This window comes from Fukomys damarensis, unplaced genomic scaffold (assembly GCF_012274545.1).
Source record: "Fukomys damarensis isolate Sample0158 unplaced genomic scaffold, DMR_v1.0_HiC HiC_scaffold_32, whole genome shotgun sequence".
Taxonomy (NCBI): domain Eukaryota; kingdom Metazoa; phylum Chordata; class Mammalia; order Rodentia; family Bathyergidae; genus Fukomys; species Fukomys damarensis.
In genome coordinates, this window is record NW_022900944.1 from 9,549,905 (window position 1) to 9,574,112 (window position 24,208).

Below are 24,208 nucleotides of genomic sequence, written 5' to 3' on the forward strand. Positions count from 1 at the left end.
CCATCCCAAAGTCCTTTCTGTTTGCCTCCAGGGTTGAAATCTGAGACTTGCTAAATACAACGTGATGTTCACCAAATCTGGCTTCTCCCCAGGCCTCCACTTTCTCATCTATACACTGAGAATATTACTGAGGGCCTAGAGACCAGTGATGGTGATTCTCTGTAGAAATAACCCAGAGGTTCTGAATTCTTCCCAGGGGAGTGAAAAAGTTAGCCATTAGATCATCTGTGCAGCCAAAGGAGGTGGCTGATAGTGCTGTTTCATCCTCTCACTATACAGATGAGGCCACTGGAGAAACACCTGAGGGTGTCACAGATAATCACAAAGACCCTGGTTTGAATCCCAGTGCTGCCAGTTACCAGCTTTGTGCTGAGTATTAGGAAAAAAGTCTGTAAAGCTGTGTCCTCATCTGTGGAAAAAGGGTCCCCAGGGTCCTCAGGACAAAAATAGAAGTGTAAAGTGGAGAGACTTGCCCAAGCCACAACCTCCAAGACACAGCCTGCTCCCAACCCATGGCTCCGTGTAGCTGCAAAACAGAAGCATTCAGTGAGTCTTCTAAATGCTCTTTTCATTTTTTTTTTTTTCATAGTGCTGGGGATCAAAGCCAGGGCCTCACACATGCTAGGCAAGCACTCTACTATTGAGCTCCAGCCCCTGACAAATGTTCTTAAAAATAGGTAGTTAAAAAAAAAAAAAAAAAAGGTAGTTTAAAAAGCTCCCCAAGCTGGGTGTGGTAATGCAAGCGCTCTGGTAGTCTTAGTTACTTAGTGAGATCTTGTCTCAAAATACAAAAGGGCTTGAAGATGTAGTCTTGAATTTAATACCCCAGTAGGAGGAAAAAAAAAAAATCTCCCTAGGTGACTACTGCTGCACAGCTAGGGCTGCAATCTACTCACCAGTCTATAGCCTCACTAAGTGTGTGGTTCTGCAGCAGTGCTGTCACTTGGGGTCTTCTCAGAAATGCAGAGTCCCAGGGCCCTCCCACACCTGCTGAACCACAATCCAAATGTTAACAAGGTGATTTGGTGCACTTCGTAGTTTCTGTAACTGTGATATTAGTCTGGGGAGCACTGACTTGGACATTGATTCCAGACAGCAGTGGGTATTCAGAGAAGGACAGACAAGGCCATTTAAGAGGATTTAACGGCCTTTGTAGATGGGAAGAGGGATTCTGTGACTCCTGTAAGAAAGCTGGACATTCACATGTAAACCATAAGATAGCAGCCAGGTGAGAAAACAGCCCCATGAGCTTCTTCAGCCCTGCAGGAGACTTAGGTGCTACCAGCCTGTCACATCCTTGGAGAGAAACCTCCCAAGCAGACCTGGGAGCACAACATAGGTCATACTGCTTACTGGTTAGCCATGGCTTTATTGCTCTTTGAATTTTATTTGTTTTCATATACCTATTAAAAATGAGCCTACTTTGGAGAAGAAGGGGGGTGGGAGAAAAGTAGCCAAGACTTCCAAGCAGGCAGGTGGCCAGAGAGGAGGTTTCTTAAGGAACCAAATGAGGACATTTCACACCACTTTGGTGGGGCCCAGCGGGTCCTGCAGTGGTAACCAGGATGTGATTTATTCAGGGCAACTGCTGGAACTTTCTTGGAGTTTAGAGCATGAGCAGAGATAAAGATGAGGAAAAAGGGGAAAGGTCCAGCAATGACCAGTAAAACAAGAAAAGTGTCCCTGGGCACTGAGCACCCCACCACCACCACGGTGTGCATGTCCCCTGGCTTGGGGCATCTGATTACACTCTATTTTTTAGACTTGACTTCCTATCTTAGTTACTTTCTTGTTCCTGGGACAAAATGCCTGACACCCACAAGTTAAAGGAAGAAAGCTTTATTTCAGGTCATAGTTTGTAAAGGTTTCAGTCCATAGTTGGCTGACTCCAAGGCAGGGCAGCATGGCTGAGGGACATGGTAGAGGAGAAGCAGTTCATGGCATGAAAGTAGAAGGCAGCCAGTAGTGAGCCTTCTTTTCCATTTTTATTCCATTCAGACTACAAGCCTATTGGTCGGTGCCACCCATACCCAGGGTGGGCCTTCTGTTATCTATACAAAGAACTTTGCTAAACCAGTCAGTGGACTAATCCAGTAATCTAATATCTAATAATATAATATCAAAGACCCATAATCCAGCCACCTCCCCAAAGCCCTGCTTGTAAGAACATGAGGCCTTGAGGGGACATCTAGATATAAGCCATAACACTTCTCCAGTCAAGACATCTCAAGCCTTTGAGGGATGTATAATCCAGTTTTGGACAAGGAGAGGAGGCAGTATTCCTCCCCGCTAGATGATGCAACCTGAAGGCCCAAGGGCATCTTGGCATCATCTCCCCAGACTATCAGACCCAGGTTTTCCAGGTAACTTTCTTGAATCCTATACCTACCTACTTTCTTCCCGATTCCCCATCAGGGCTCAATAACATAACAGATTTATATGAAAAAAATATGTATATATGGCTGCCTGCAGGATCATGAGTGGAAGAATGCAAAAGTGCTGTCTGAGTGCTAGAGAGCCTAACAATCCAGTCAAAGGTGGGAACCTGGAGCTCACTGCAGAGCCCTGTTGGCAGCTGAAGGCTCTACACAAGAATGCTGAAGAGTCTGACCGACAAGAAGCCTATTGGCTCTCACTGTTGGCACCCAGGGTGGATCTTGTTTTCAGTAAATCCATTCAGCTACATCCAAAACTGCTAATCCAATCGACTGGGTGATGCAGCAGTTAACTATACTTCCTTATGACCAGGCTGATGGGTAACCCTGTTTCCGACCAGGTGTTCCCAGACCCTGGCCCAGTAATATGGGCGTGCCTCTGCATCACAAGGGTGCTCGCCTCTTGGCTGGAGGGCTTTTTCTCCATGTTTAGCTGAAGGCTGGAGATAACATAGAGAAAGGCAAAGGTCAGGGCCACTTCATCCTGGTGAACCCCTTAGCAGATGGGGACATTCCAAATTCCTAGCCAGGTGGGAACAGCTCAACTTCCTGGCTCCAACGGTGAAGGAAGTTCTCTCTGGAATTGCCAGTGGCTCAGGCTGCCCTCCAGTGGTGCTCAGTCATAACTGCATTCCACTGGCCTAACTTTTAAGAATGGGGTGGGAAACTCCCCTGAGCTCTGCTCTTGTTCGCCCCACAGGGAGGCGACAGTTTTCCTCTCATTTGGCACATCTCTCCATGCCATATGATATCACCCCTCAGAAGGGAAGGGAATTAGGATGTATCCAGAGCTGACTTCTTTTTACCAGGACCTTGGCACACCTTGTTTCCCTGATCTCACCCAAAGTCCTCCGTGTGTGTGTACACGTGCGCTACTGACCCATGCACAGAAACAGTTCCTTCTTCTGAGGCAGGTAGTCACATCCCCTGCTGTCACCAAACTTCAAACCGTGATCTTAATGATCCATACACCTGTGCCAACCCCTCAGGCCAGGAGTCTGCAGGCTGCAAAAGGTGGGAGCAGGTGGCAGGTATTAAGTCAAAGGGGAGAAGTGGGGCTGCAGCAGCCTGAGGGGTGTGCACCCCATCTAAGGTACTGCCACACAGCCCCAAAAGTCAAAGATGACTTTTGAGTGGGAAGGTTGGACTAACACTCGGGAGAAGCCAGAGTCTGGATTTTTTATTGGAGAGTTCCCAATGTGAAGTACAATTAACTCATAAAAGAGTTTTAAAGGTTACTCAAGTTAAATACAAACTGTTTCTAACATTTTGAGCTTCTGGAACACCTTTGTGTCGCAGGTGAAGTGTGGAGAGAGGAAGTAAGTTGCCCACAGTCATGTGACCATTCAGAGACAGAGTGTGAACTTGAACCTGTCTCCTCACTCGTAGGCCAGTATTACTCTCATCATACCTGTCATCTATCCGTCCTGCTCACCAGGCCTGGGGCAGAGGGTGAACCACTTCCCTCCTCAGCAGGGTAGCAGGCAACATCAGACTCAAGCTAGAGGCTGGACAACACCTATATTTATTGAGCAGACTGTTTAGAGTACAGCAGCGCCTTCCGTGGCCCCTCTTGGAAGAGTACCAGAATACTGCTAAACATGTGGAGTCCACAGGCTCTCCTGCATCCCTGCTGAGGTAGTGGATTGATCCTTTGTGTAATGACCTTTGCCTGAGGGACCTGAATTTGTTTTGTACATAGGACAGAATGGGCCTGATCTCTCCCAAGGTCAGGCCATCTCTACCTGAGCCTGGGCCCAAAATCCTTGGAAGCTAGTATTTAAGGGGAAGATACTCAGTTTACATATGGGGAAACTGAGGCTTGAGGCAGGAGGAGACTTTGTGGCTGGATTTCCAGCATGGCCCCAGACATGGGCCAGACAGTACTTAGACACTCTCCTTCTCCCAGTTCAGGGCAGAAAGCTTTCCCTGGATCAGCTACTCTGGAAATATAATCTATAAATACATGTTTTCTTTTTTAAAAATAATAAATTAGATCTCAGGCTTGCCTGCAGTCATCTGGCAAGCCATGTATCATGGGACATGGACACTTGTGTCATATATAGATCAACAATCACATGACCTGCCACCCGTAGTGCTAGAACTCATGCCACCAACCACATGTTACACTGCAATTCCATGAGATACCACATGTCAAGAGGTCATACTCTGCCACGTATGGTCTTTGATGTCTGTACTACGTCATGACACCCTCACTCTGCCACACATCTTCACAGGTCACACACATCATGCATGATGGAGGGTACTCCTTTAGCCATACCAAGCTCCTAGTCTCCCAAGTGGTCCTCCCTGAAGACCACAGCCGGATGAGCATGTCTCCCCCTTTCTGAAGCAGGTGCAAGGCACCAGCTGAGCATCTTTTCTTGAGTCCTCTCTCCTGGTGAGTGATGTCGGCATCATTTGGCTGGATTCCGAGCCTTGAGAAGGCCATCACTCATGTAGCCTGGGTGCGGTTGTCAAAGAAGGTGAAGTCCAGCCTGGGCTCCTGGCTCTGCAGATGCTGGGCCATGGCAGGGGGAACAAGGTTATTCCAGAGGCTGTGGGCACAGAGACAGGGTCAGGTCCTGGAGCGGCTCACTAGTCCTTTTGTCTCTGCCCCTGTCCTAAGTACAGATGGGGAGACAGGGTCCCCATAGGGGAAGGGCCATACGCAGAGTTACCTGCAGAGGCAGTAGGCAGCATAGCTGCCTTATGCAGGTGGTGTCCCTCACACCCACTCTGACTCTTCCCACTGTGCAACCCCAACATACCCACAGGACACATTCATACAAATAAGGAAAATGTTCCATTCTCTGAAGTTGTCCTAATACATTGGATTTGATAGAACAAGACACTTTACCACCATCTATTTGAAATATCATGTGTCTGCAACAAGAATGGTGTCCCTTAGATGCAACGTCCCTGTTTAATGCCCAACCTATACAACTGCAGGTGGTGCTCTGATTATAGCTACCATTTTAAGTGCTTATTGTGTGTGGATGCAGTGCCTTTTATACTGATTTTTTATGCTCACAAAACTCTTAGATACCATCATTATTCCCATTTTATAGATGAGGAAATTGAGTTCCAGAGAGGTTGTATTACTGATGCAGTTTACACAATTAGCAAGTAGCAAAGCTGGGATTTGATCCCGGTCTTCTGGCTGCCAAGGTCTCGGTGGAGTGGTCAAAGCCTCAGGCCAAGCCCTGTCTCTTCCTACAGGGAGTCCCCTTAGATTGTGGGGCTTGGTATGGCCTCCCACCCACCACCCCTGCCCCTGCCAAGTCTCTGTTACCGGATGACATGGACACCAGACCCCTGGGCCAGCCCTTTAGCCAGGAGCCAGGCTCCAGCAGCTGTGATCCGATTCTTCTCCAGGCTTCTCAGTGGATGTTGAAGGAAGGAGAGAGGAAGCCATGAGACAAGGTGAAGGGTTCCCCTATGTCCGTTCCCTAGGGACACACGCGAAGAGGGGACACACCCGCCCCACACTACTGACATCCAGCCATGCAGCAGGAAGGCCAAGGGCTAGTGCCAAGAACTAAGCTCAGTTCCAGCTGGGCCAACTCCAGGAGGGTTTATGGGAGTCTGGGACAGGCCCAGTGGTCTCTGAGCTGCTTCCAGGACACAGACCCCACCTTCAGCCCACCCTGCCCTGCGGTGTCCTCTCATACTCCACTCTCCTCAGTCGGCCCATCCTCGGCAGAACCTGGGCCAGCTCTGCAGCTGCCTCGTCTCCTAGGAGATTCCACGACAGCCTGTGAGAGAGGGCCGAGGTCAGCAAAAGAGGGATAGGTGTGGTGCGGCCCAAGGATGGTACAGCCCAAGGATTTTTGTGGAGGGCTGGGAGCTGGTGGGGCCAGGATTTGTGTGCAGATACGAGAGAGGCCATCTGTCAGGGTGCTTGAGCACCTTCTCCTGCAGGCTTCCGGCACAGGTATCCCCTCCTGGAAGCTGCTCTGTTCTCCAGAACACAGGTGCCATGGCTACACTGTCATGAAGCAGAAGTCTACCACAAAGGCACTTCATCACGACTTCTGCCACATCTACACACCTCCCATGTTCTTATGTGTGTCAGAGTTTCTTTATAACTGTCTTTTTCATCTTAAGAGATGAATCCTTGCCTATAATCTCAGTACTCTGGGAGGCTGAGATGGAAGGATCACAAGTTCAAGCCCAGCCTGGACAACCTAGTGACTTAATGAGACCCTCTATCAAAATAAAATAAAAAAGGGCTGGGGATGTAGCTCAGTGAAAAGGTCTTGGGTTCAGTCCCCAGTACTGGGAAGAAAGAAACAAAGAAAGGGTGGGGGGAGAGAGAGAAAGGAAGGAAGGAAGGAAGGAAGGAAGGAAGGAAGGAAGGAAGAAGTTCAAGCCCAGCCTGGACAACCTAGTGACTTAATGAGACCCTCTATCAAAATAAAATAAAAAAGGGCTGGGGATGTAGCTCAGTGAAAAGGTCTTGGGTTCAGTCCCCAGTACTGGGAAGAAAGAAACAAAGAAAGGGTGGGGGGAGAGAGAGAAAGGAAGGAAGGAAGGAAGGAAGGAAGGAAGGAAGGAAGGAAGAGAAAGAGAAAGAAAGGAAGAAAATGAAACTAATCTTAAAAGGAAATATTTATCCCTACTGTCAATGGAAACCTCATTGAGGGACCCTACATACAAGGTAGTTGCCAAGTATACACTCAGGGTGAACAATTGAAGTAATTTAGCTGGAACCCGTGTCCTTCTTAAGTCTGTGCCCTGCTCCTGTTAAAAAGGGAGTGTCACCAGCATGGATGTGAAAGACGAGTTGGCACTGATCTGAGGCTTCCTCTTTGGCTAAGGAGAAGGATGAAGACCTTTAGGGTGCAAACCTGAAACCCACTTGGAATCACTTGTGCCCTGCCCCTTCAGAGGTATCATTTTCTTCCACACTGTGGTTAGGGTAACAGCCTAGTCTGGGCAGTCTGGTTTGTCCGTGGGGCAGTGCTGTGAGTCCTCAAGGTCTGAGCAAGTGTGACTGCTAAGTGGGAGCTGGACATAGCCAGAGTGATTGCTTGGGGCTCAGTAGTGTCCACCAGATTTGGCCCCTCCGCACTACCAGCATGGTTCATAAAAAGGAAACATCATAAACCAGGCACAGTGGCAGCAAAGGGAAGGTTAGGGGCTGAGGCCCCTGAGAGACCATCTGGGCCACCTCCCCTGCCATCCCTCACAGATGAGAAACAGACAGGAGAGGAGGGATGGCTTTGCCCAATGTCACTGGAACTCATGGGGCCAAACTTCCCCAAGAGGAAGCTTGAGCAAGAACGATCTTCCCCACCTACAGATGGGAGGCCCAGCCAGAGAGGAAGGGACAGGTCCAGGTCATGCAGTGGGTGGTAGCCACCCCAGACACTGCTACCCCCAGCTCTGGCTCACTGAAGCACTTACAGGATTTCCTCCAGGGCTGGGCAGAGCATGAAGCTGGCAGCAAGTTCTTTGGCAGTCTGGTTGTCAATTTCACAGGAACCCAGGCTGGGATGAAGAAGGGAATGGAATGAGGGGGCTGTGGGAGTCAGGGGCCACCTTTAGGAGGCCCCCTTTTCCCTCTGAAGGCAAGAAGGAGTAGAGCAGCCAGGCCTGGGGCAGGTGCCCCAGGAAAGTGCCCATCTCCTGCCCCACACTCAGGCCTTTGTCACTTCAAAGGGCCTCCTAGGTGTCAGGGAGAAGGACTGCACCTGCCCACCTCAGGGCCCCAGGACAGCTACTTACTCCAACCGTCTGAGCAGCGGGAGCCCCTTGCAGAAACGTGGGACCCCATTGGCCAGCTTATTCTCTGCCAGGCTGTGAGGCAGGGGAGATATCTGTGAGATGAGCCCCAAGCCTTCTCTGTCCTGTCCCTCTGCCCAGGCCAGGCACCCCCTACTCACCTAATATCTTCCATATGTGGGCACCCATCCAAGGCCCGGCCCAGGCTCAGTGCCCCCTCTGGGCCCAGACGGCTAGACTGCAGGCTGGGGAGAGGGGACGGGCTGAGAGAAGACTGGAGACCAGCTGTGTGCCACCCTTGTCTCTGGCTACAGTAGCAGCCTTAGCTGGTCTCTACGTAACTGCCACCCAGAGTGCTGGCTTTGGGTCTGAGCTCCCAAGTTCAAGGCTGCCTTCTTAGTGTATTAGGAAGGTTTACTCTCCACACCTCTCCAGGCATTCAGTCCCTTCTTGGCCGATGGAGCACATAAAAACACCAGCCCCATGGGGCTGCATGAGGCTCAGATGAGGCCATGAACTTGAACTACAAAGCGCTGAGGCCATGCTGCCTATTGTTTTGCTCCCACACAGCCCTTTCTTTGCTTATTCACCCTTAGACTGACTCACAGGGCAAGCTGAGCTGTCCTGAGTACAGGAGAAAACTTAGGCTCAACAGGGGCAGGAGCTTAATCAAAGGCTCACAGGTGGCTGGTGGCAGCGCCAGGACTAGGCTGGGTGTCCAGAGTTCCCTGTCTGGACATCAGACATCACAGGGAGTAGCAGGCAGGAAAGGTCCCTTCCCACACTTTGAGGTCAGGCAGGGCTGCTCAACCCGCGAGGACCCTGACACCAACTGCTCCTGAGGCCTCCCCGCTCCTTTGCATATACCTCGGGCAAGGGAACACTCACTGTAGGACCCTTAGGTGCTGGGGCAGCCCTTGAGCCAGTGTCAGGGTTGTGGGATCCCCCAAGGCATTGCAGCCGAGCCTGAAGGAGAAGGAGAGGATGGGAGGGGAATATGGAGCACAGGTAGCCTGCTCCGGGCCCCTGCCCTGCCCCTGAGGGAGAGGACAAGCAGGGGCCTGTGGGGACCTCCAGCTGGGAAGACACTCACCTAATCTCCTCCAGGTCCCCGCAAAGAGTGAGAGACTCCGCCAGCTGCAGTCCCCCAGCTAGGCTGATGCCATTTGCTGAGAGGCTGTGAGAGAGGTGGTCATCAGATCCTTTGACTCCCTGTGCAGCCCCCTCATCTGCAGGGACACCAGGGGCAAGCCCCCTCCTCACCCACCTTCGCAGTGTGGTGGAACAGAAGGACCCAGGAAGGGGACAGGTGGGTTAAGGACACACAGCCAGAGCCAGGAGGTCACCAGCCCCACTGTCTGGGCTTGGAGGCCAGGGGAAGGAGGCTTGCCAGTGTCTCCCCGGAGCACAGTGTGGCCACAGGGGGCCGCTGTCAGCAACCGGACCACTCACTCTATTTTCCTGAGCCTGGGCAGCCCCGGCAGGATAGCAGCTAAGTGCTGGGCACCAGCATCTCCAATCTGGATGTGGCTCAAGCTTGAGAAGAGAAGAGCAAGAGAACCAGAACCATCAGCCTGCTACTATCTAACCTTGTCTAACCTAGTCCTGGAACACAGGAGGAGGCTCGTGGCCAGAGAAAGAGCCTGGGAGGGAGGGAGGGGCACAGGGAGAGGGGCCAGCACCCTGTGTTGGGTGAAGACTCCCAAGTTTTTTGCTTCTGTCAAGATGTTCTTCTTGTTGTCTGATCTAAATACCTCTTGCTGCAATGGACTCTCTTACATGCTATCTTTGGGTCTCAGAGGTTCTTGGCCTTGGGCTTGGTAATGCAATGTGGAAATGAGTGAAAAGGATGAGAGAAAAAGCAAAGAGCCTACTTGAGCAGTCCCTTACTTTCATCATCTTTCCTGCCAAAGTTGTCATGGGGCTGGGGGAAGGGCAGCTATCGCACTCCAGTTTCACCAAGCTGGTGGCAGCTCTGAGAGCCTCAGGAAGTTGACAGCAACTAATGTTATCAACATTACCTGTTTGGCCTGCAGAAGGCCTTAGTCAAGAGCTTAAAGTACCTTTTTAGTACTGTGCACAAAATCCTACAGTTTTCAAAACCTACATACTCATATTCTGCCCGCATGACTTCCGGGGGCAGTGAGCAGAGTGGGAATGACTGTATCCACGATCCAGGTCAAACTGAGGCTCAGAAATGATTGCGACCGGCTGATGACTCACAGTGACTCTCAGGCAAGGTGGACATGGATCCCAGAGCCCAGGGAACATTCTCTACATGTTTCAGCATTGCCAGGTTCTGCTGTGGCTGCTGGGGCTGGGTGGGTGGGGTTTGAATGCTAATTCCATATGGGTTCCACACTGAGGCCAGGCCGCTCTCCAGGGCTTAGGAGCTCCCATCTCCACAGATGGGAGGCTTCTCCTTGACTTGGCTGAGTGGCTCTTGGGCACCCTGACCTTTCCCTGCTCCCATAAGTGGGCAGAAAGAACCTAAGTAAAATGGTCAGGCTACTGGCTCAGCCCTTTGCTAACGATTTGTCTGAGGGTTGTTTCTTTTGCAAAGTAAACGCTGATGAACTGTCTTCTGGTGACTTTTGGGTGACATGGCTGGTCCTGTATGCCACATCCTCTGATCTCTAACCTCAATGTCCCACTCTCCTAAGCTGCTGGAGTCTGGGAAGGGGCTCAGCTAAAATAAGAGCAAAGCTTTATGTCATTGCTTGGATTTTAGCTATGGCATTTTTTTTCTGTACTGAGGATCAAACTCAGGCCCTTGCACTTGCGAGCCAGGCAGCAGCACCATCTAGCTAAAGCCCTGGACCTGGTATTTCATATTAAAAAACAAAAATAAATCAAGCCATGTGTGGTGGTACAGTTTTGTAATTCCAGCTATTTGGGAGGCTAAGGCAAGAGGATTGCAAGTTTGAGGTTAGCTGGGGCAATTTAATGATACCTTGTCTCAAAATAAAATTTGAGCTGGGCATGATGGTGCCTGCCTATAATCCCAGCACTCAGGGGTCCAAGACAGGAAGAACTGCTGCAAGTTCGAGACCAGCGTGGGCTACATAGAGAGTTCAAGGCCAGCCTGAACTACATAGTGAGACCCTGTCTCAAAACAAAACAAAACAAAAAACCCCAAAATAAAAATGGATGTAGCTCAGTGCTCTCTGGGTTCAGTCCCTAGTATGGCAAAAATAAAAAAGAAAACGCATATTTACAAAGAATGTGCTACTTGTTTATGAAAGTGGGCAGGGAATGGAAACCACAGGGAGGAGGTCTGTGGATTCCACATTCTCACTTTAACAAAAACTTAAGGAGAACAGTGTGCACCACAAGCATTGCTCTGGGACTTGGTCACTTTGTGACAGGATGGAGCTGTTGGCAACAGAAGGCTAGAGCAGTGGGTACCACCCCTGGAATTTCCCTGGGAAGGAGGAGGAAGGAGGTGCCCCAGTGCTTCTTGGGGCAGCATCTCAACAAAGCCGGCGAGTGTGTCCTCCCACTTGTTCCCACGGGGTCACTTGGTCACTCACCAGAGGTGCTGCAGGAGGCTCATGTGGCTTAGTCCCCGAGTAAGCATGGCCGGAGTGGAGCCGCCCAGTGGAAGGTGACTGAGGCTGGAGGAGAGAGGGCCACATGAGCCTGGCGTTGCTGTACATGTGTGGGGTCCTCCAGGTGTAAAGCATTCGAGGCTTCTGTGCTTAGCATGTCCAGGGACCTCGAAGACAGCTCCTTACATCCACACCATGCAAACTGTGCAAAACACACTGCACTGGGAAACACATGTCGCTTCTGTGCATGGCTCATGGGAGTCACCAAGGCAGAGGTTCTGCTTTTGAGCCTCCTGAAACTCAAACTGATCATGGGTAACACTGGTGAACCATGTCAAGCATATACTAGAGCCAAGACGCTGGAGTTGGGACATCTTGAAAGGTGGCTCTCACTATCACTGAGGAGGAGCACTGAGACTCAGAGTGAGATGACAAGCTTACTGTCTTCAAGAACAGAACCCAGGACTGCAGGACACCCAGCCTTGTGCTACCCTCGGGCTCGTGAGCTGTAAAGCCCCCAGTGTGGGCAGGAGGGGGAGATAACAATGAAGGGTCTGCTCGAGCACTTACGGCGTACTGTCTCACTTCTTCCTCACAACGTCCCCAGGAAGACAGGCTGCTATTATCCTCAAAGTGAAGAGAGGAGTCTGTGCACAGAGAGGCTTAGGAACTTAGCCAAACTCACATATAAGAGGTGGAAACGAGAGGCGACCCACTCTCCGGGTTTGCCTAGAAGTGGGAGTTTTCTAGGACATGCAACTTTTGGTGCTAAAAGCCAGACAACCCTATAAACCAGAAGAGCTCCTCCTATCAAGAGCTGACCGTAGATGGTTTGTCTCCTAACCAGGGTCCATACTCTCAACCACCCTGCTGCAGATGGAAGAAGCAGCTGGGATTTTAAAAAATGTAGTACAGGCTGGATTTGAACTCATTACCATCCTCCAGCCTCAGCCTTCCAAATGCTGGGGTTGCTGGTGTGCACTACCATGCCCCGCTGTAGCTTCTGGATCTGAGGGTAGTAGCCCATGTCTGGAAATACTCAGAAATCTGGACTGGAAGAGGCCCCTGGGTACAGAGAATAAATCCCCTTCTTTCGGACAGGAAAGGCATCACTGTACCCACTTTATAGACAGGGTAACTGAGGCAGCAGGAGGCAAGAAGCAGCACTGGGCCTGGGAAGCCAGAAGACGCAAGGCTCCCAGGAGGCCATCCTATTCCCTGTGGTACCACCAGCCCCAGCCCTGACTCGTGTGCCCTGTCTGCTCACATTTGTCAAATGCACGAATGAGCCAGTGATGGCGCTACTGGGCCTCCAACCCCTAAATCAAGCTTCTGAGTCGGGTGGAGGGCAAAGGCACACGAAGAAGGCCAAAGCAACAGCTCCCTGGGACATGGAGGAGGGGGCTTGTGGTCCAAGGTCTCCCTGACCCTGCCTTTCCTTCCTGACCTTCCCCCAGGACAAGCACAGGGGGACAGAATGGGGGCATTTCGTTGCTATGGGGGAAAAGTCAAATGGCTACTTTGAAACTACTTTGAAAACACAAGTAGAGAAAATTCTGGAGAAAACGTCACAAATGAGTTGCCAAAAGTTTTTTCAAGGAATGTGATCCTTTGGGGATTTCATGGTCTTTGTTACATATTTCTATAATGAGAGAACTTGGTATATCTTTGGTCATTCAAAAAACTGAGACATTAGAAGCAGAAAATGCTGGGTTTTGTTGTTGTTGTTGTTGTTTTGTTTTGTCTAGATATCATCTAAACAGGAATCTATGGAATGGGGCTTGTCTTTTAGATAGAGGCTGTTGGTGGCATGTCTAAGAATTTGATAACTCCAAATTATAGGGAAAAAAGAGTTGCTGGTTACTAAGGAAATAGCTATAGACAAAAGGCAGTGGATATCTGTGGGATTTTCTGCCAGCGTTGGTTTCCCCTCTTCTGTTAATAGCACCACGTGACCCATATCCGGCCAATGAGTATGTTTTGTCCTCAGAGCCACCATGATTGGGTAATGGGTGAATATGTGACCCAGGCTAGTCTAATGGGACTCAATCTGTTGTAGCTACAGGGAGGCAGGTGCTCCCCTTCCACTAAGCCTGTGACTATGGGACAACTTTCCCGAAAAGAAAAGTTAAGAGGGAGGGAGGAATGGAGGGATGGGGGTGGGGGTGGGGAGAGAGAGCAAGGGAGGGAGAGAGATCCCGTATTTAACCCCTATATGCAGCCATGTCTGAAGTCAAGTGCTTGTGTTTTTCCATGGCATAAACCAATAAACTCTTGGCTTGGGTTGACTGCAGTTGGGCATTCTGTTTTCAGTGACCAGACATCCTGATGACCCTCAGAGCCAGGTAAGGAAGAAAAAGGTCTGGGAGGGCATTCAACTCACCTAGGTTCATCCAGGTGCTTGACAATTTTGTGTTCAAGACATGCAAAGCTCCTGGGCATAGTTTCCAGGCCCCTCCCCATTAACCGCCAGAACCACTTTATCTATTAACCATCCCCACACCCCCATTACCTCATCGCCACCACTTACCGGAGTGTCTTCAGCCTGCACTTCCCCTTGAGGGCCCCCATCAGTACCTCTGCAGCCTGCTCACCAAACTGATTGTTGGAGAAGCTGGAGGGGACGAAGCAGAGGCGAGGGTTAGATAAGCCCGGCATTCCCCAATGCCACAGCCAGCCAAGGCAGAGCTAGGATCAGGAACCCCCTTCTAACAGAGGTGGAAAATAGTCCAGAGTAGAAGAGTGATCTGGATGGAGACACTTGGGGCCAACGGTAATGTCCAGACCAAGAACACAGTGCTCAGCCTTATGGGGGCCACAGCCAGAACTGCTGGACTGCGTCAGGTGAATGCCACAGGCAGAAGTCTCTCTGCCAACCTACCAGCGGTCCAGGTGTCCTCTCCACCCCCTGCTCTGGGATGGACCATCCCTTCTGGGGTCCCCACACTGTGAAACTCACTCCAGCTCCTCCAGGTGGTGGCAGTGGCCCAGTCCAGATGCCAGGTGGGTGAGGCCCTGGGTGCTCACACAGCTGGAGGTCAGCCTGGTGGGGATGAAAGGGCAGCAGGTGAAGCCGGAGTCCTGGGTCTCAGAGCCCTGAGAGCTGATGGCAGAGGGTGGGGGTGTGGTTTCTGGGGACAGTGGGTAGGGTATGCTTTGTCTCATAAATCTCCCCGACATGGGCTCACTGAGCCAAGATGTAGTTGGAGGCAGGAGCCTAGACTGTCACTCAGGGAGCAACTTCACAGCCTACACCACATTAGGTCAAAGATCTGTTGGCCCCAGAGTTTCTTCTTGATGCAACCAGTCACATTGGAAGAAAACTGAAAGTTAGGTTCCATTTGTTCAACTGTTATATTGATAATTTATTCAGGTGAGAATTTCCAATGGGTGTTAAAGTCACGAGTGAAAGTTTGAGGAAGAACAGGACTTTTAGTCTTAAACTACCTCCCACAAGACATGTATTAATTAAAAGGGAAAATAGTAACTTTGCAAGAGAAGGAGTCTGGCAGACGCCACCAACTCCAGGTGGCATAGTTAGCATGCCCAGCAAGGGGACACACAGACACTGCAGGCCCCTGTGGGAGGCACTGAGAACACAGCATGGCTTGTGTCACAGTTCTGCCCAAAATGCAGGCTCTAAAGCTAAGTATCAGGAGTCACTGGAAAAACTCAAATTGAAGGATTGTCTGCAAAACAACCGACCTGTAAATCTTAGAGACAATGTCACGGAAAGACAAAGAAGGCCTGCGAACTGTTCAGATTGAAGGGGACTAAAGAGTGGTGACAATAAATCAGCTTGTGATCCTGGGTTGGCCCCAGGACAGGAAGAACAAAACAAAGCCCAAAGAGCAGGAAGTAAACACTGCTGATAAAAGTGGTGGGAGCGAACTATGAACCAATGTTAATTTTCCTGAATTGTATAATTTTACTGGGTGATACAAGAGAATGGCTTTTTTCTTAGGAAATTTACTGAAATATTACGGGCTAAGTGGGGCATGATTGTGCAGCTCACTCTCAAATGGTTCCAGCATGGGGGGAGATGGAGGGAGAGAAAGAAGAGGAGGAGGAGGGAGAAGAGGAGAGGGAGGAAGGTGGGAAGAAATGAATAAGTGTGGGGAAACATTGACAATGTGGAATTTGGGTAAATAGTGTATGGAAATTCTCAGTCTTGCAACATTTTATTTGCAATAATTTTTTTAAAAGGAAGAAAAAAAATGAAAGGCGAAAGAAGGGACTGAGCTTTGAAAATGGAGTAACGTTCTTGTCATGTGGCACCATATCCATGACCCTGTCCCTCTGCCTCATCTCCAGGACCCCTGTGGCGCCTGCCCACAGCGGGGGACACAGAGTCCTCTGGCACAAGGCTTGGGACAGAGAGGTGTGGTGCAGGTCAGAGGCACTGGGTGCTGAGTGAAAGTCTGGTATGCATACCGGAAGGTCTTCAGCTCACAGAGGGACAGCAGGAGGCTCTGCAGCAGCAGGGAGGTGGCATCACTGGCATCACAGAGGTTTACCTGGGACAGGCTGAAAGGCCCGAGAAAATTCCAGAGGATGGGAGGCTGGACACTGTGGGACTCATCACATACACACAGGGAGGGAGGGAGGGGCCGCCCAGGAGCTCCCTGCCCACACGGGGCAAAGAATGACACAAGCTCTTTTGCACAGGGAGTGAGGACACCCGGGCACATGTGGCCTGGACTGTGCACTGGGGTCAACAGAGAACCCAGGGCCTGGGACAGTGTTTCCAGGAGCTGACCTGAGCTGCTGCAGCTGGGCGCATGTCTCCATCAGCTGTCTGACAAGAAGGCTGTGGTGGGTCACAAGGTCACAGTGAGCCGACCTGGAGACAGACAGGGAGGTGGCAGTTTTGGAGCACATGGTCTAATATGAGCGCTTCAATCCCTGCCTTCAAGGAGCCTAGGGTACGGGGTATATAAGTTACCCACAATTTGCTATTCAGTTAAAAGCAGTGCTGTAAAGGAGGGGTCCAGATGGGGCAGCTGGTATGGCTGTGCATGTTTTTCACTGCACAAGGGAGTATACCCAAAGGGGTGAACTGGACTGAGACCCAGCCAGGCTGAACTCCCTAGAATATTTACATACAGAATCCACTCAAGAGGTGACGTTTTAATTTCCCAAAGTGTGCTATAGGAATTGGAGGTGCTATGCACCCAGGCACTGATGAGAGTGAATTAAAGGAAGATTTGACTAAGTGTTGGGGATCAGTGAGCCTCCTCAAGACAGAGGCATTTAAACTGAGACTTGAAGGATAGAGAAGTATAGCCATTGAAAGAATACAGAAGAAGTATAGCTGGGCAGAGGAAAGAGCCTGTGCAAAGGCCCTGAGATCAAAGAGAGCAAGATGCTGTTCAAAGAACCGAAAGCTGGTATGGAGATTACTGACCAGGGTTTGGGGTTGGGGTGGAGAAGGTGGGCAGCAGACCTCACAGGCCACGGAAATGCTGAACGTGAAAAGACTCTGAGCAGAGGCATGAGAAATATTGGTCAGAAATAGCCATGTACCCTCCCTGCCACCAGCCATTCCCACCTCAGGGCCACGGCCTCTGGGTTTTCTTCCTGACGAGGAAATCGCAGCTGGACACAGAGCTGCTGCTGGGTCTCAGAGATGCTGAGGAGGGAGAGAGGTGCTGGTGAGACCCGCTGCAGCTTTCTCCCCCGAGCCTGTGTCTCTGAGCTCCAGCCCCTCTTCTTGGGTCTGACTCAGCTGGGATGGGGGTGGGAAAGCAGTTGCTTCTTTGAATCACATACACCAAAAATGGTACCTTTCAACAATTTAAAGTGACAAAGCTGAGGCTTTCCAGACCATGGCAGCAAGCTACTGCAGGCACCCAAGGGCTGATCTGAAACATTCTGAGGGATGTGCTCAAGGGCCACAGAGGGGTCAGGCACAGGGCTCCTCAGCAGGCTGCATTTGTACTCTGAGCTCTCTGGCTTTTCCTGAAGGTCAGGTTCACTGGAGTGGGGCTGAGGGAGTTGTTAAACTATCCCCAGGGCCTTCCCAGGCGCCCCCTGGGGAACAGCACGTCTCAGGCCAGTAGGCCCTGAGTCTGGATCAGACGACCAGGGTCAGGGAGGCCAAAGCCTTGCTCTCACCTACTCCATTTCATCCTGTCATCACAGGTCACAAAGCCACAGTGTGTGTGGCAGGGGCCACTTCCAAACAACCAGCATAGGCTCCCAGCTAAGGCTTCCCGGACCCACAGCCCTTTGTCTTGAATCTGGTGCTGCCCTTCTCTGCTTGACCCTGAAATCCCAGCAAATGTGTGTAGCACCCTCCTGTGTGCCCCAGGAAGTCCTGCCATCTTGGGGACACAGAGAGCTCACCAGTGATACAGCTGTTACCTCATAGGACAAAAGACCAACGGAAGGTCCCAAAGGTCATGAGAGAATGAATGAAAAGTTCCAAGGGGTCCTCCTCCCTGGACTCACCTTATGACAGTGACACTGCCTGAGGCCTGGGCACAGACTTCTAGCAGGGCAGGCACCCCGGCTCCCCCGACCCATGGCTCCTCCACCCTGTCACGGAAAGTGGCACACAGACAAGGTGGCTCCCCTGGCAGCATTCAGCACCGTGGGGGAAGGTGACTGCCTGGAGAGACTGGAGGCTTTTCGGCCTATTTTAAAACTATAAAATTAGACAATAGGGCACAAGCATAAAAGGGGAAACTTACTTCATCCTTAGTTCAAGAATCATTTTGCAATAACCCAAATGAAAAAAAATTTTTAAAAACAATATTGTTAGATTTCAGAAAAGACCCATAGCCAAGATAAGAAAACCAAACTACATAAAATATGATCTGTTTTGTATTTTGAAAAGGGCCAAAAAAAAAAAAAAAGAAAGATGGAGACAAGGGATATAAGGAAAATATATTAAGTGCATGTGCATTAATTTAGAAGCAGGATAAAAAAGAGGTGTTTAAAATATTCATAGTTCAAGATTTTGTTGGATTATTTCTTTTTAAATATCATTTTTCTGCTTAAATATCATTTCTTCTTCTTTATGTTCTTCTGGGTTTTTCACAAATTTCTACAATGAGGACCTATTGCTTTTCGGCCTAGAAAAAGTTTCATTTTAAAACGTTGTTTTGGGTGATCCAGCAATTCTGGGTAAATATCCCAAAGAATCGAAAGCAGAGGCACAGGAACATACTCGAACACTTGTGTTCACAGCAGTGTCACTCAGGAGGCCAAAATGTAGAGGCAACTCCAGGTCCATCAAAGATGGATAAGCAAGCTGTGGAAGGAGATTCAGGCTCGTGCCAGCCACGGGTGAGCGTTGGTGACATCATGTTAAGTGCTACGAGCCTGACACCAGAGGACAAATACCGCGTGTCTCCACTTACACATGATGTCTAAAGTACTCAGACGGTAGCGGGTGGCCGCCAGGGGCTGGGGAAATGGAAAGCAAGGACTTGTGGTATATTTTCAGTTTTGCAAGATGAAGAGATCAGAAGATCGGCAGCATAACATGTGAATGTACTTAGCACTACTGAGCTGTCCATGTAAAAACGGTCAGGAGGGTGAATGCTGTTATGTGTATTTTACCATAATTTATAATGTGATGGGGGGAACAATGAGATCCCCTGGTCTCAACATGGCCATTGGTAAGCCATGCACAGCACTGTCCAAGAAGTCAGTTTTGGGGGTACAGATATGTAAATTCATCTTATCAAGACTTGAGGCCCAGCCGGGTGATCTGCCGTGCAGGGACCACAGACCAACAGAGCCTGAAGAGACAGTCCCAGCCCTTGCAAACACGGACCCTGCCTGCATCCTGGACCTGTCTGAGGGACAGTGGAGACATTTTAGATTAGACTAGGCAATGTGCGGCACTAAGGAATCGTTACTGAGTTTCTCAGGTATCCTAATTAAACTGATTACGTAGAAAATGTACTTCCTTTTTAGTGATTCATGGTGAAATATTTAGGAGTGAGATTTTATGAGGTCTATAATTTGTTTTAAAATACTTTAGCCAAAAGAGAAAAATAGGAAGCAAACATGGAAAATATGAGCAACTGTCAAATCTAGGTAATGGGATCTGAGTTTTAATATATTATTCTCTCTACTTTCAGCATGCTTTTTTCTTGAATCTTTTAAAATTACGGTGAACAAACATTTTTTTTTTGGTAGCTCAAACCCAAAGCCTTTGAACTGAATTACATGCTCAGCAGTTTTAAAATTGTTTCTGTTTATCTATTTATTTATCCATCTGCTGGCCCACCTATTTTTAAGACAAGATCTTGCAAAGTTGCTAAATTGCCCAGGTTAGACTGAAACTTGCAATCCTCCTGTCTCAGCCTCCCAGAGTGCTGAGATTATAGTTGTACATCACCACACCTGGCTATCATATTTATTTTATGTAATTTTTCTCCTTGGGTGGGTATTCCTTTGGGAACTTTCTTTTATTTCCTAAACCCCAAAGGACAGACCCCATCATTGTTGAGGAACTGCTCTTCTGAATGCCTGGGGGTGACTCTGGGACAGCTAGGCAGGGTCTGCTCTGTGTCCAGGAGGTGGGGCTCTGGGTATGGGAAATGGTCAAGGCTGCGATTCAGGGGTCCCTGTCCTCCAGTACCCATCCAGCCAGAATTCATGCCACGGCCTCTCCCAGAGGCAGGAGGAAGATACCTGAGTCCAAGGAAGCCCGATGGCCGCCTCAGCAGGCTCAGAAGGATGGTCAGCTGCTCCAGGTCCAAGCAACACCGGGTTAGCCTGGGGACAGCACAGTCACAGGTGTGGCCTGCAGCGTGTCCCACCTTTCAGCTGTCTCCATGGACTGTGCCCATCACTTACGTGAGCTCTGTCAGCTGGAGGGCCTGGCTGAGGCTGCTGGCCAGTCTGGAAATGTGCTCTGGCCTGAAGCTGCACTCGCTCAGCCTGAGGGCAGAAGGCCAGAGGCAGACCTAGTGAGTCCCATGTAGGCCGCTGGCCTGGCTTCCTCCCAGAATTCCTTGGGACCTGCTTGGTGGGGGCACTGAGGGCAGAGGCCAATGTCTCAGCCTGCCTTGGAGTCTCCTGGCTGTTTTTTGAGTGCCCCAGGTCCTCCAAGAAAGTTCTAGGAGCTACTTGTGGAGCCAGCCCTTCACCCAGCACTGCACCAGCTCCCCGATGGCCAGGGGCACCTGCTTACACACAGTGTCTCATTTAATTCTCACAGCACCATTTAGAGCCCAAGGACACACAACTAGCAAGACACAGGGCAGACAGGACAGCCCAGTGCCACACAGCCCTGCTTGGAGGCTTCCAGGAAGGGCTGACATCGAGCTGGGACTCAGAGGGTTGGGGGGATTTTCTCTCAGAAAGGGCCCGGTGTGAGCAGAGGTGCTGTCTGGGCTGCATTTGGGCAGAGAGCAAAGAATCCCATGGCTGCGGCGCTGCGTGTGGCATGGTACATGTGGCACGTGTATGTGTACACGGGTGTATGTGAGTGTGTATGGGAGCACATATGTGCTGTGTGTGTGAGCACTGTGAGTGTATCTGTAGTGTATGTGTGTGCGGTATCACATGTGTACCCATGTGTGCTATGTAGGCGGTGTCATTGTGGTGTTGGGGGTGGGAGGTGATCAGACTGTGAGGGACAAGATTGGGCTAAGAAGTCTGGACTTTATCGTGCGGGCCCTGGGGCCCTGAAGAGCAGAGTGCAGCTTGCTGTAGTCAGGCATGTGCTCGGAGGGTGCTGTGGGCACCGTAGGCAAAGAGACTGGAGGAGGCCCTGCCAGAAGCAAAGGGACCAGTTTGGAGGCCGAGTTCACAGCTAAAGTACGACCTGCAGGGGAACTGGCCAGGCAGGGATGGTGAGGCTCTCCAGCAAGCCAGGTCTCTCTGCTTCGTGCCTATGAACTTGCTTAATCCTTGCAATCACCGTAAGGGCAGGATGTGCTATGATCCCTAGTACACAGACGAGGAGCTGAAACAGAGGGGTTCTGTAACTCATCCAGGGTCACGGCTCCAGTGTGGCAGGCTAAGATTTATTCCCAGGAAGCACGGGAATCTTGGGCAAGAGCTTCAGACTCAAGCTGTCCTTGGGAAGTGGCTAATAGGTACGCATACAATGCAAAGGCCTTGCCCAAGACTGTGGGCTTGGGGGCATTGCGTAAGGCCCGGGGGACCAACCCCAGGCAGTGAGCTTGGAGCAGGCAGTGGTGGAGGAGGAGTAGGTGGAAGGGCAGGGGTACGAGGTGCCATAGGTCAGCCTCCACTCCCCTTCTCTCTCCCGCTCATTGCCCCACCAGGAATTACCTCAGGGTCATCTCAGCCTCCTGCTTGGAGAAGCGAACCCAGAAGATCTGCGTGGAGCCCAGGCTACAGAGAGGAGAAGAGAGCCAGGAAGTTTGTCCACACTACTCTGTAAGGATGGGAAGACCTGGCTTTCCCACCCTGTGGCACCCGGGCACAAGAGGACAGCCTGTGATCCCCTGCCCAGGGAAGCCCGAGACTCAGAGAGTGGTGAGTTGCCCCAAGTCACACAGATAGATGGCAAAGCGTGGCCACCAATCAGCCAGTCCTTACTTCACAGAGGCCTCCTGGGCACGCAGGCAGGAGGGCAGAGTTCCCAGCAGGTGCAGGACACCTTCCTGAGAGATGCTGTTGTGACTCAGACTAGGAGAGAGATGAGACTTAGGATGGCGCAGCCCAGCCCCCTTGTCTCCCCTCCAGCTGTCATTTCCCGGAAGTGAGGCCTCTGTGTCCACTCACTCCATTCTCCAGGTGGAGACAGTGAGGCCCAGAGAGGGGCCCAGAAGGGACACTACCCCACACTGGCAGAGTAGCTGGAGCTGTCCTCACTGTGCCTGCTGCTGCCGCCCTGTGGCAGGGGCAGAGTGCTGATGGGGCCCTGCTGCCAGCTCCAGCCTCATATGGGTTGGGGACTCTCAAAGAACAGAGCTTGGTTGCCTAGCAACAGGTTGAATCCTGGCTCTGGCTGTCAGTCTCCCAAGTTGCTGGGGAGATCAGGTGAGAGTATGGATGATTTCCTGGGGACCCTTTCTTGCTGCAGGGTCATTTCCAAATTCCTGTCACATAGGGATGGGAGGAACCAGGAAGGAACCAGGCAACTACATTCCCACATTTGCTGGTTAAGGATGAAACATGGCTTCCCTGTCCCAGGGTCAGCTGGGTTGAAGCCATAGCCTCAGTTGAGTGTCTATCAAAGGATCCACCCATGGTGGGTATGAGGGAAGGAGGAAAGGACACAAGTGTGTGTAGGGGAAGTCCAGGTAGGAAGAGTCCTTTTCCTCCCAGAGCTTTGTCCCCTGGGGTTCTAAAGAGGTCCAGGGGAGGCTGCATCCCTCCCATCTCCAGGCTCTCCCCGCTTACTCAAGCAACTCAGAGATGGGCATCTGTGACAGGTGGCCTAGAAGGCACCTGAGCCCGTCATCACCCAGCTGGTTGTCTGTTAGGCTGTAAGAGATAAAGAGCAGTTGGCAGGGGTCAATGTGCCTCCTTGAGCTCTGCCTGCTCCTCATGGTCCCCACTTCTGGGTCCACTGTCACTGCTACTGACCACACCGTCACCATCCACCGTCCCCCCACCAGCACCACCAGTATCATCACCACTCAACACCACCGTGCCCCACCACATCCACCATCATTTCCGGCACCACTAGAATTGCCATCAGCTCCCACACTGCCCGCTGCTGTCCTCTGGCCAGCACACAGTAAGCCAGTCCCCATCTTCCCCTGCAATATCCGGTGGGCTCCCGGACTCCAGAAGGCTTTCTGGACTTAGAGAAAAACCATTTAGCTTTTCCCCTGCCCCTCACCTGTGTCAGTTGGGAGCCAGAATTTCTGAACCAGAATAAATTCAGGAAAAACATTTTTTTTTGAGAATGCATTTCCTCAACAGATTGATTTTTTTAATTTGGGAGTTCGACATCTATCAGAAACTGTATCCAAATACTTTCTGACTTCTCTTCCTTGTAGCATTCTGTGCTTTAGCTCCACTTTCAGAAAACCATATAACCAGTGTGCCCCCAAACATCTGAATTTCCTCCTACATCTTTGGTACTTTGGATGCTTATTTATTTTATCTTTTCCTGAGATGTTTCATTTAAAAAATTGCTTTGTCTCATAAAGCCATTTAATAAAATGACCTTTAAAATAAGAAAAAAAAAAATTCTTCTACAATGAAAAGCAGAAAAACTTGGAAACATATCATACGTCTCATTCATCTTTCTTTAAAATATATGATTTCATCAGCCACATTTCTCTTTTGGCCACAGTACAACTAGAATTTAAACTTTTTTCTTTCCTTTCCTCTTTCTACATCCCCCCTCTCTCTCTCCACCCTCTCTCTCCTTCTCCCTCTCTCCCGTTTCAGTATCTGTCTCTGTCTGTCTGTCCTTCCTTTCCATAGATAGCACCTTTATTTCCCAACTGTCCTAGGCTGTTTCCTAATACTTCTGAGTAAAGACTGCATTGCACTAGCTGTGTAACTTGAGGCAAATTCTTAAATTTTGTTTCCCAATGC

General features: G+C 50.4%; 1 protein-coding gene across 9 annotated transcripts in view; it reads right to left on the reverse strand.

Moving 5' to 3' along the window:
* Positions 1 to 2,216: 2,216 nt before the first annotated feature.
* Positions 2,217 to 24,208, reverse strand: part of Nlrc5 (NLR family CARD domain containing 5) — a 70,482-nt gene continuing 48,490 nt past the window's right edge. For 5 of the 9 annotated variants that reach the window (XM_010638917.3, XM_010638918.3, XM_010638914.3 and 2 more), the window contains 21 exons: positions 23,057 to 23,140; positions 22,250 to 22,339; positions 21,980 to 22,042; positions 20,534 to 20,617; positions 20,369 to 20,452; positions 18,170 to 18,256; positions 17,268 to 17,348; positions 16,476 to 16,559; positions 16,151 to 16,243; positions 14,676 to 14,759; positions 14,247 to 14,330; positions 11,699 to 11,782; positions 9,618 to 9,701; positions 9,259 to 9,342; positions 9,054 to 9,131; positions 8,327 to 8,410; positions 8,169 to 8,240; positions 7,848 to 7,931; positions 6,110 to 6,193; positions 5,731 to 5,814; positions 2,217 to 4,993 (listed from right to left, as the gene is read on the reverse strand). In XM_010638917.3, the coding sequence (XP_010637219.1) occupies positions 4,891 to 4,993; positions 5,731 to 5,814; positions 6,110 to 6,193; positions 7,848 to 7,931; positions 8,169 to 8,240; positions 8,327 to 8,410; positions 9,054 to 9,131; positions 9,259 to 9,342; positions 9,618 to 9,701; positions 11,699 to 11,782; positions 14,247 to 14,330; positions 14,676 to 14,759; positions 16,151 to 16,243; positions 16,476 to 16,559; positions 17,268 to 17,348; positions 18,170 to 18,256; positions 20,369 to 20,452; positions 20,534 to 20,617; positions 21,980 to 22,042; positions 22,250 to 22,339; positions 23,057 to 23,140 (1,759 nt within the window). In that variant the 3' untranslated portion in view covers positions 2,217 to 4,890. Of the gene's footprint in view, positions 4,994 to 5,730; positions 5,815 to 6,109; positions 6,194 to 7,847; positions 7,932 to 8,168; positions 8,241 to 8,326; positions 8,411 to 9,053; positions 9,132 to 9,258; positions 9,343 to 9,617; positions 9,702 to 10,113; positions 10,196 to 10,350; positions 10,356 to 11,698; positions 12,364 to 14,246; positions 14,331 to 14,675; positions 14,760 to 16,150; positions 16,244 to 16,475; positions 16,560 to 17,267; positions 17,349 to 18,169; positions 18,257 to 20,368; positions 20,453 to 20,533; positions 20,618 to 21,979; positions 22,043 to 22,249; positions 22,340 to 23,056; positions 23,141 to 24,208 lie in introns of those variants that run through there. The other 4 variants (XM_019209746.2, XR_783237.2, XR_783236.2 and 1 more) reach the window with 4 other exon arrangements.